The sequence below is a fragment of the Adiantum capillus-veneris genome, chromosome 3, assembly GCF_014529385.1.
Source record: "Adiantum capillus-veneris isolate H3 chromosome 3, ASM1452938v2, whole genome shotgun sequence".
NCBI lineage: Eukaryota > Viridiplantae > Streptophyta > Polypodiopsida > Polypodiales > Pteridaceae > Adiantum > Adiantum capillus-veneris.
In genome coordinates this window covers 137158228-137169804 of record NC_140933.1, presented here as the reverse complement: position 1 = coordinate 137169804, position 11577 = coordinate 137158228, and the positions used below count along the sequence as shown (strand labels likewise).

Here is an 11577-nt window from a genome sequence, read left to right as displayed (position 1 = left end):
AAAGATGTCGACCTCAAAAAACACAATGCATGGGACCTCTTTGCTCGGAGCATCCAAAAAGCAATAAAAAAACCTCGGGCCCCCGTATCAAGAAAGCTAGGGAGGTACACCTTCTGCATCTTACAGCGGAGGTACAATTGCTTACCTCCATAAAATCCAATGGGCATGCTACTAAGGAGGAGCACAATCGATGGCTCGAAGCCAAATCTAACCTTGCTAATGAGCAGTTAGAAGATATCAGAAAGGCAAGGCTTATCTCCAGGGAGACTTTTCTTCAACCTGAAGCCTCCAATCAAACTCAGTTTTTTAGGGCTTTAAAATTCAAGAAGAGCCGGGACCACGTCCGCTCGCTTGATGATGAGAAAGGGACAACAGTCCATAACTAGGATGAAATGGCTGGTCTGATGTCAACTCCTAGCAAAACTGTTTGCAGACGATTCTCTCCTCTTCTTGAAGGCGTGCCCCCTGGTCATCAGAAAAGCTCTAGAGATTGTACAAATATTCTCAGTAGCTTCGGGGTCCCAGTTTAATATAGAGAAGTCAAGGCTGATCTCCCTATCGGAAAATGACTCATTTGACCCTTTTGTCTGGTCGGGGGAGATTGTCACAAAAGGGAATATCTTTAGACATCTGGGAGCTCCTTGGGGGTGGACGTAACTCACAAGCAAAGATTTGAGTGGATGCTTGAAAAAATCAAAACAAAAATGAGTAGGTGAGAGTATGCTCTTCTCCCATTCCCAAGTCGGATAAAAGTGATGAATGCCTTTATGATTCCTTATATTGCCTTCACTAGCCCGCTTCTCAAGATGGCTAAGTGTCACTGGAAAGAGTTCTTAAAACCAATAAAAATGTTTTTATGGAAAAATAACACGAAATCTTCCAGGCCATGGCAATGGGCCGGTTGGGAATCGGTTGCTCGGCCGGGGAATCAAGGAGGCCTCGAAATTCTCAACCCTGTGGCCCATGCAGAAGCTTGTTGCACCAAATTTGCTGTTTCCTTGGCTAAACAGGATCAAGTTTGGGCTGCCATGATCAGAGATATGATAGAAGCAGCTAAACTTGGCTTGAAGGGTGGAAAGTGGAGAGGGGTGGAGGTTCATGACAAACTGCTAGCCCCAACGTGGTCTACCTTAAGACTGGGGGGCAGCTCAGGAGAATTGGTAAGAAAATGCAATAGAGCAGTAGGAGTCTTAAAGTGGGGGGAAGAAGCTAGATACTTCAAGAACTCCATTCTACATTGGTCCCCCTGGCTTTCCAAAGTTATAGATCCGCCACAAACTCCCTATTGGATTAAGACAGCCAGGAAACTGAATAATTAGGGTCTGAAGCGACTTGGGCACTTTTGGGACAGTGGCAACAAGAGTTGGAAAACCATTGACCTTATGGTTACCATGTACCAACTTAATAGCTTGGAGGTCTTGCTTGTCCACAAAGTGATGAAAGAGCTTGACAATCTAGTGATGCCAATCTGTGATTCGAAGTTGGACTGGAATGCCTGGAAATGGCTCGGAAGCAGTCTCTTATGGAAACCCCATACTAAAAGCATTTATTAGACAATGATGCAAAAGAAGAATTGGTCTAGCCCTCTTAACAAGCTATGGAAAAAGCAATGGCCGGAGGCAAGGTGGGAGCATGTAATGGAGAACATATGGAAGCCAAAGGTTCCGCAGCACATGAATGTTTTCTTATGGAAGGTTATGTGGGGTGCTCTACCGAGGGGGGTGAAGATTCAGGAGAGAGGGATTGGGTCAAATCGATGCTTGGGGTGCAGGTTGGGTAGTGAAGATCTGGCCCACCTATTCATGGACTGCCCAACTATCAAAAGGCCTCGCAAGGAAAATATGCAAGTGGATCCAAAGAACATGGAAAATTAGTTTTTTCAAGACTGACCTATTCCTTGGGGGTAAGAATTCAGGTAGTCCTGCACTCCTCGTCAGCACTCAGATCGTCAGATACTTCTTCTTACATAATGTATGGCAGACAAGGAACCGCCGTGTGTTTGAAGGAGGTTTTGAGGTGGCAAGCTTCGCATAAATTATACAAGAAAGCAAAGTGCTAATATGGACACTCGGAGGATTGGTCTAGGACTACTTGTGCCTTGTTGTCAGCAGATGGAATGCCTAGGATGGGGGCAAATCTTGGCCATCGGTAAATAAAAGATCTCAGAATGACAAGATTATGGACCTTGTGTATCAAGGATGAGGGAGCGGGTTGGTAGGGGTGGCTGCCCTGATAGCCGGTGTAAGTATGGTCCGTGGATGATGTCATGGCTTAACAAGAGCATGACAAGACCTTATAATTTTTTGGGCTGTTCAATATAATTCACTCACAATTGTGAGTTTTGCTTTTAAAAAAATAAAATAAAATTGTTTTCAAAAAGAGTTAGATCACTGCTGCCCTTTGGCCACGGTCGGGTGGTGGCCAATCTCCGTGGGCACCACTAGTCTAGACAGACAGTTCTTGGTGGCCAAGTTAAACGGAAATGCACAGTTTCCAGTCTTGCTCGCCCTTACAGAAGTCGTCTTCCTCGCTCATAATGATAAAGTGTTCAACTGCGACATCAGCCTCTCCGCCCAATGTCAAACTCAAACAAGATCTACAAGTGCAGAGGCTTAAATCCTTAGCTCTCTTTACGGTATGGGTTTTGTCGAACTCACATTTTTTCAATTACGTATTTCTTCCAAACTTCAAGGTGACGCATATCGCATTCAAGCTATTTGCCATATGAGAGAGAGAGAGAGAGAGAGAGAGAGAGAGAGAGAAGAAGAAGAAGAAGAAGAGAGTTTTAACGTCGTAGGAGAGAGAGTGCCACCCCTTTGGAGCTACTTTGTAGAACGCCGATCTTATTGTCAAAGGTACAATGGAAAAGGGTGAATTGGGTGAGATCATAGTGACACGAAACGGCATTTCTTGCCCCAAGAAACTTTGCTCGGTTTCGTGAGTCAATTCAACATTGGTAAACCGTAGGTTGAAGGTGCTGAGTTTTTGTCTTATAAATTTTGATCATTGACTTATCTTTCAAGGCTTCTTGTTTTAAGCATTACATTTGTTTTTTAAATAAATAAAAAACCTCGTTTCTTAACTGTTTTGACCTCGGACAAAACTCCGAAACTCTGTTTTTCTCATTTTTGTTTTTGCCGTTTCCGTCTGGGTTGTCACTATGGGTGAGATGATCTTGTTTACAACCGTGAGCAAACCGCCGCTCGGGACTAGGCAACCGATGAATTTCAGATCTATCGCGATCGATCTCCTCGTAAACGTCCTCCAATTGTGTACTGCCCATAGAACGGGCACATGTAGTTGATCTGCAAGCAAACTTGCAAATGGAGGGTGCACAGGAGAGGAGAGAGGAAGCGCTAGAAAGAGAAACAGGGATCGCTGGCTAAAACATTGGAGAAAGGAAACTCTCGTGTGAGAAAAACTCTAGAGAGAGGTGTATAGGTAAACACAAAACGCTAGAGAGAGTATTAGCCCCAAACACTTGCAAACTCTGCTAATCACAAATATGCAAATACACAAGGGGGGGAGGGCTTGTATATATTGGCATAGCATAAATATGCCCTACTCAGTAGAAAACCCCACGACCCTAAAAAAACATGCCTTGCCGTAAGAAAAAATGTGTAAAAGTCACCTAAGTGATATATTGGCTACACTTTTGAAGAGAAAATGCAGAACAATAGTGACTCTGACAACGGGTGTGTGGGAAATTTATGCAAATTACGTAGGCTAATTTCAACGCTAGCTTTTGGGAGTATGTGCTTTTGTGGAAGTGATTTTGGAGCTCTACTTTTCGGCATCCCTTCGTACTGTTAATAAGCGCTCGTGGAGCCTCACTCTGCAGAGCATGTGGATGTAGAGTCTGAGAGCAGAAGACCCTTGGGAGTTGTATTTTGCGACTCGTAATAATAAAGAAATATCGGAAGGAGTGTCAGTTTTTGGGGCTAGTGCGTCTAGGCGCGGAAGTCTGTCGTGCCGTGTTGACTCTCTCTCTCTCTAGTAAAGTTTAGTGATTTTGTAGTTTCTGTTTGTGTGTTGCTATTGATTTCTCGCTTGGAGTGTCCAAGCTTGTAGCAGTGGTATCAGAGCTTTGGGTGTGTGCTTTTCTAAAAGTATACTTGTCCTTCAAGAGCACATAGAGCAGTCAAGATTTTGTTTGTCAAAGAATCTTCGTGTCTTTGCAAGAGCACACGGTGTAACAGACTTGGACACCCCAAGTAAAGAATTTGGCGCGACACACGAGAGAATCACTTAAAAATACTCGAGACTTTAATTACAGTTTAATTGAGTTGACACGGCCCCCGGCTTAGTTTTGTGCCCAGAGAGATTGGCCCCAAAGACAAAATAGGATGTAAGAGTGGCTTTCCATAGATAATTTCAAAGGGAGTTTTACCAATTGAGGAATGTATGGTATTATTATAGGCAAACACAACTAATGGTAAGTACTGTTCCCATTCGGATTGTTTTTTCGAAACATAGCACTTGAGAAGGTCTAGAACAGTGGCATTAGCGATTTCGCTTTGACCATCTGTTTGAGGATGATAAGTTGACAAAAAATCAAGCCTAGTTCCCAAATTCTCGAATAGTTTGCCAAAATAAACTGGTCATGCGAGGATCTCTATAATTGACAATAGTTTTAGTTTTTGGCAATCCATGATGTTTCCGAGCTAGAAAGATTCTATCATGTGATCAGCTTTGATCGTTTTCTTAACTGGAAGGAAATGTGCTTGCTTACTAAATTTGTCTATAATAGTTGAATGGTGCTTGCCAAATTAAATTGGTCATGCGAGGATCTCTATTGCTGACAATAGTTTTAGTTTTTGGCAATCCATGATGTTTAAAAATCTGAGCTAGAAAGATTTTAGACATGTGATCAGCTTTGATTGTTTTCTTAATTGGAAGGAAATGTTGCTTACTAAATTTGTCTATAATAGTTCAGATTGCATCATTTCCATTCTTTGATTTAGGAAGGTCTCTAATAAAATCCATGGCAATGCTCTCCCACGGCGTGTCACATATTTTTCAATGTCTGTGCGGAGTGTTGGCTAAAAGAAGAATCTTTCGAGCGCAATAGTAGTAGCAAGAATCCCTCGATTTGGCCAGAAGCTTTTGAGTTTGAAAGCTTTTCATGTAAAACGCTTTTTGGACCAGAAGCTTTTGATATTGAAAGCTTTTCATGTAGACTGCATTTTGGACCAGAAGCTTTTGATTTTGTAAGCTTTTCATGTAAACTGCTTTTTAGGCCAAGGGCCTTTAAATATGAGGCTAGGGCTCATTCTCTGGCATGCTTCATGGAGAAGGTGCAGAGTCTGGAGTATTGGCTTGTACTTTGATGATGCAATATAAAGAAATACCGAAAGGGGCGCCAAGGTTTGGGGCCAATACTCTCTGGGGTGGAATTCCGCCACTTCGTGTCGCGTGTCGTCTCTCTCTTTCAGTTCGGTTGTTATTGAAGTGCTAAAAGTCTGTTCAGTCTGTTCTTTTCTATTGGCACGTGGTGCCCCCCTTGTGACAGTGGTATCAGAGCATCATGCGTGTGCTTTTCTGAAAGCATACCAGTCTTACAAAAGAGCAGACAGAGCTATTGATGGAATTTTATTGGAGAGATTTTTGCCCTCGAACCCGGACTTATTAGCCACTCCCACCCTTACTTCATCGCACATCGGGCGCGCTCCCGTCTTCACTGCTCATGTCTTACAGGGCATAAGCCATTAAGATCACTTGCGAAAGAAGGATTCCAGATCTGTTTCGAGTCACTGTTTTTCTCAGAAGCAATGCCATGCAGATGTTGATGTCTATAGCTACCAAGCTGCACACTTCCAAGGACTGGCAAGCTTTCAAGAATTTTTTTTTTCCCGAAGTTATATGGTTTCTGACATTTTCATTCGAAGTGCAACTTCTGGCATAGTGGGGTATCCTGAAATGCTTGCCATGGAAACCCTAGCAGATTATATCTTGAAATTTCTCGACATCTCTCAATAGATGTCTCTTCACGAGTAGATGACCTTGGAGGTTTAGTGCGATTGCTATCTTGGGACTACCATCGCCGCCAAAGCAACGTTGTTTGTCCAAGAGCTGACGGACCATGCTGTGCTCGGCTACGACCTCATGGAAGAAACCTAACCCTAATTTTTGGTGCAGGTTTCAGGATGGAAAGTCAGTCGACTTTTCGAGCTCGACTAATGTTGAGATTGCTTTTTAAGTTTGAGTTCTGTTTGATCTTGTTTGGTGATCCTGTTTGAAAATTGTTTGAAATGGATGGTATCTGCTTTGAACTTGTTTTGGTGCCGATTTGAAATGTTTGACTTTGGTTTCAATACTGGTTTCATTGATTGGTGATTTTTACTCCTAGGTGGAGAAGTGAGAAATACTGTTTTGGTATTGTTTGAACCTCGGAACGATGCAGGCCGATGCCTGTGTAGCGTTTCGTTGTATGCTAGAGAACCTCCGAACGACGCAGGCCGATGCCTGGGGAGCGTTTGGTTGTATGCTTGAACCTCCAAGCGACGCAGACTGCGGTCTGGGGAGCGTTTGGTTGTACAGTCCTCTAAGCTCATGGCCCGGACCTTTTTAGGTTATTTGCGGGGGGAGTGACGAGGTAGTCGTTGAGTAGCTTCATACCGCAGACTGTTTGTCTCGGGGGAGTGCTCAACGGCGCTGTTTGTTGTGTCTTGTAACATGCATATGTGAGCATTTGTGTTGCATTGTGATGTGTCAATTACTGAATATTCCTAATTGGATGAGATTGCCTGGGTATGTAATTTTAGTGCATCAAGACACCCGTGGAAGATCAGTACGGTCTGGGTGTGATGGCTAATTTTACTACGCCGGAATATCAAGAGTTCCGATCTGGACGAAAGGAGAAGCTAACTCCTTGATCAAAAGAGCAGAAAGGAGAAGCTAACTCTTGGATCAAAAGAGCAGAAAGGAGAAGCTAACTCCTTGATCAAAAGAGCAGAAAGGAGAAGCTAACTCTTTAATAAAATGAGCAAACTGATTGTCCCTCCGAAATTTTTGAGCTAACTTGAGTTGTTTTGCAGATATGCTGTAATCGCGGACGATTACTCTCTTTCAAGAAGGGGAGATGTAACAAACTGTTGACGTGTCAAAGCCTAAAGAATGGAGCCAACTTACAGATGCCGGCCGAGGGGCCTAAACCCTAAGAAGAACAAGTAAGAGAAGAAGTGTCAGAAAGTGATGACGTGGTTGTTCGAGAGCAGAAAACCCTAACCCTAATTTCTGCCAGAAACCCTAACTGCTGAAACCCTAATTCCAGAAACCCTAACTGCTGAAACCCTAATTCTGAAAACCCTAACCCTAAAACCTGCAAACCCTAACCCTAAAACTGCAACAGCGTGACTGATTTCGGAAAATTGCACTGGCATGATGACGTGGCAGGCTGTATGGATTTCCGTGCTTTACGTTGGCAGCTTTTGGCATTGCTTTTTGGCGAGAAGCTTTTGAGTTTGAAAGCTTTTCATGTAAATTGCTTTTTGGACCAGAAGCTTTTGATTTTGAAAGCTTTTCATGTAAACTGCTTTTTAGGCCAAGGGCCTTTAAATATGAGGCTAGGGCTCATTCTCTGGCATGCTTCATGGAGAAGGTGCAGAGTCTGGAGTACCGGCTTGTACTTTGATGATGCAATATAAAGAAATACCGAAAGGGGCGCCAAGGTTTGGGGCCAATACTCTCTGGGGTGGAATTCCGCCACTTCGTGTCGCGTGTCGTCTCTCTCTTTCAGTTTGATTGTTATTGAAGTGCTAAAAGTCTGTTCAGTCTGTTCTTTTCTATTGGCACGTGGTGCCCGCCTTGTGACAGCTTTTCAGACAAATTTCTCTGTGTGAGAAAGTAGCAAAGACTACAAAATCAGCTCCCAAAAGATAATGTTTCCATATGTAGAGAGCTTGGATTACTGCCATTATCTCTCTCTCATAAATGGAAGCATGCAACTCTGCATCTCTAAGGCGCCGACTTTCATAAGCTATGGCACGACCCTCTAGGTTCAAAATTGCTCCTACAGTAACTACAGATGCATCGCAATATACCTGGAAAGGTTTGCGAAGATCAGGGATGGTGAGGACAGATCCGTGACTGAGTAAATACGTAATCTTTGCAAAGCTTGGTTTTGTCAAGATCCCCAATGGAATGGAATCCATTTCGGAAAGAAACCAACAACTAAGGTTAGCAGTTGCCACGTCCTCGTGACATTAATTAGCAGTTGCCACGTGGTATTAGATCAGCCCACAGCCTTGTCATCGTGGTCGTCGCAGTACCAAGCATCTCTAGTACTACCCCCGCGTACCTCAGTAGCACCGCCGTACAAGTAGCCCTCGTCGTCGTCGTCGACGCAGTACCCCAGCATCTAGCACCCCTTGCATTTTGGCTTAGCTCCTGCCTAGCTCAGTGTAGGGATCATCAGGAACTCCATGCCCTTAGCACCCGAGTACCTTCAGTACCCGCAATACCAAGTGCCAAAGTACCTTGCAGTACCCCTCAACATCCCTAGCCAGTACCCATCAGTATCAACATTTCAGCATTTAGCATCATTGTATCAGCATTGTGCAAGAAATAAAGCAAGTACTTGCTCTAGCAACAGAGCAAGGGGGCTCGTGAGGGTGGTTGGGACCCAACATGCCATGTCGTCTCTTTTCTCTCTCTCTCTTTCATTCAACTCAGTTCAGTTTCTCTTTTCTCTTTTCTCGCTCTCTGTTTTTCGTGTCTTCTTCACCGTGTGCACTTTGACATAGCCTCCTCTTTATCTTTCATCCCATAATCTTTGGTTCTGGGAGCATAAGCTATTTTCTTTGCTTTGCTTCCATCCAAGGAGGGTCGGGGAGGGGGGTGGGGATTGGGAGATTGTGAGATCTCAGATGGTGAAACTTTTTTGATGTGGTTCTGTGCAACCACATGAATTAAGAAGTGCTTTAGGAAATAGCTACATAATGTATGTGAAATGTTTGTAAAGGTCTTGATTACACACATCCTAGTGGCCCTTCAATAGTGAGCAATTATTATGATAGGAGTATTTCCTTTGTCACATTAGCACATTGACAGTTTTTTGTTTTCAAAATGTAGGTGCCAAATATCCTCAGTGCTGCGGAATGTGACGCTTTTATTAAATATGCAGAGGAGTTAGGCTTCTCTCACCAAGGCAGTCTTGGACCTGCCAAAGGAGAGGCTTTTAGAGACAATGATAGAATATCTGTACAGGATAGAGACCTTGCACAGAACTTGTGGTTATCTGGTTTATCAAATGTATTTGAGAACGTCAAGGTGGATGGAAAATCTGCATCCGGATTAAACCCTAACATAAGATTCTATAGGTGAGTTTCACAAGATCGTCTGACACTACCTAAGTCTATTGCTATGGAGTTACATAGAGTTTATCAACAAGACAAATTGGAAGTTGTGCTTTTTACATTAGATTACAGTATCTCTCAAGTAAAACTTTGAACAGAGAGGCTGGTTTGTTTAAACAATCTGACTTCTGAGTGGGTTGTAGCATTTCACTTGCCACTGCTTGTACATTTAACTCTTTCTCTCACTATGTAGTATCTCGGTGAAGTGAAATTTTGGAATTGCCAAAATCACAGTCTACATATTACATATCTGTATTTATTGATTTTGTTAGTTTCTATTATATTACTCGATACTCTTCTTATAGGCTGGTGCATGGATCCTTTATTTCTCAAGGTTCTGCCAGACGTAGTTGTGATATAGTGTCTACCATTTTTGCAGGTATAGAGAAGGCCAAAAATTTGGACCACACATAGATGAAAATGTTTATTTGCACCGGGGACAGAGAACAGAGTATACGCTTCTGGTTTATTTGAATGGCAACCCCGGAATGAAAAGCAAAAAAAGTAGCAGTAAAGGTAGAAAAGACACAAGTCAACATTTACAAGGTGGTGAAACTATTTTCTATCCGGGTCATAGACATGAATCTATAGAGGTGCGGCTTTAGAATCTTTAACGTATGCTAACTTTGTGTATGATAAAAATTGTGCGTTCTGCTTCTACGTTCTGCCTTTTATCACATGAATCATGGATTAATACCTGAAAACGACACTGACGTAAAGAGTTAGAAAGAAAACCTGCTTTGACGTTTATAGAAATCAAAATCTCAAGGCTGTCGCACAAAGTCAACAAACAGATGTTTGTGTTATTATATGCTCCTCTCTCTCACACACACACACACACACACACACACACAAACACACACAAAAAGTGGCTGTATACTGTGACCTCTGGAGATGCTCAAAGGCCTATCACCCAGAGGATGTACAAGACGGGGAATACAATGTGAGGGCTCTGTATACATCAAGGTTGCCTGTATGAAGAATGCAAAATGAACCACTGTGGAGGTGCATAAGGCCATGTGATGTGTCCAATGGTCCAAACTGAAAAGGACTGAAGATCTTGACCATGTCATGAGAAAAGAGTATCGACGCCTCACCACTGCCTTGGAGGAGCACACTGAAGTATCCCACTGACTCCGAAGAGTATGTAGCAGCTCAGTCCAAATAGCCGTCAAAATGGTGGATGTAGGGGAAGATTGTGAGCCCGGAATGTGAGCACAACGTGCCTCCCACATGGTTCATATAGTGAGGCTACAAAGCATAGTAAAAACTCCATCCCTTTGGGAGAGGTCCAACTGATGACCCGTATCTGAAATCATGTCTTGTGCTTGGTCTATATCCCAATGAAGTAAGCATGACGACCGGATCTATCAGAGAGCCGTGAAAAAAGGTGTGACCCCAGAAATCACAAAAGCCATGCAACTTCCCCCCATGTTACAAACCCATCATAGATGCCCACTCTGATCAGCAAACAACAAACCGCTCTCCACACTGGCTGAGCATACGGACAAACCCATAAACAGTGCCTAAGGGACTCAGGTTGCAAAGTGCATCTCTGGCAAGTTGGATCACGACTAGTAATCTGAGTCCAGTGCCAATATGCAATCTTGCATGCACAATCAGTATATCGTGCGGCTGATCCTGAGGGTCCAAATGCATGATCAAAACACTCTCTCTCTCTCTCTCTCTCTCTCTCTCTCTTTGTGAGAGAGCTAGAGATAGAGCTTCATTATATATGCCATTGTATAGCATACCATGAGGTATGTGGTCGCTTTCAATGCCTTTCAAGAGGTTTTTGGACCTCTATCTAGAGTTATGATATACGAGGATCAAAGATGTCTTGGTCTCTATTTATTGGAGATTCAACAATATCGAGCAGGGTTCTTGAGAGAGAGAGGGAGACACACCTAGAGACAGATAACAATGTTCTTCCATCCAGAGATTGAGTATTGACGAGACCGGCCAGAGAGGAGCGATACAGGGCACATCACTTAGTGTAACAGGGAGGGGGGGGAACACAGCCCAAACGTTCCGAAACGGCGTTCTGCACGAGTCCCGTTCCCGAAACGGAGATGGGAACGAAACGCCATTCCGGAACGGGGTGTAACTGGAACGGTGTTCCGAAATGGGGGGAACGAGGCGGAACGGCGAAACACGGGGCGGAATGGACAAAAGTAGGGATTTGGGGAAAAAAAAGTGGGCTTTTTGGGGGCAGTTTTGG

General features: G+C 43.5%; 1 protein-coding gene across 1 annotated transcript in view; it reads left to right on the top strand.

Moving 5' to 3' along the window:
* Positions 1–2401: 2401 nt before the first annotated feature.
* Positions 2402–11577, top strand: part of LOC147461790 (2-oxoglutarate (2OG) and Fe(II)-dependent oxygenase superfamily protein) — a 37645-nt gene continuing 28469 nt past the window's right edge. The window contains exons 1-3 of the mRNA XM_086509243.1: positions 2402–2635; positions 9073–9320; positions 9736–9949. Coding sequence (XP_086365369.1) covers positions 2483–2635; positions 9073–9320; positions 9736–9949 — 615 coding nt within the window. The 5' untranslated portion in view covers positions 2402–2482. The remainder of the gene's footprint in view (positions 2636–9072; positions 9321–9735; positions 9950–11577) is intronic.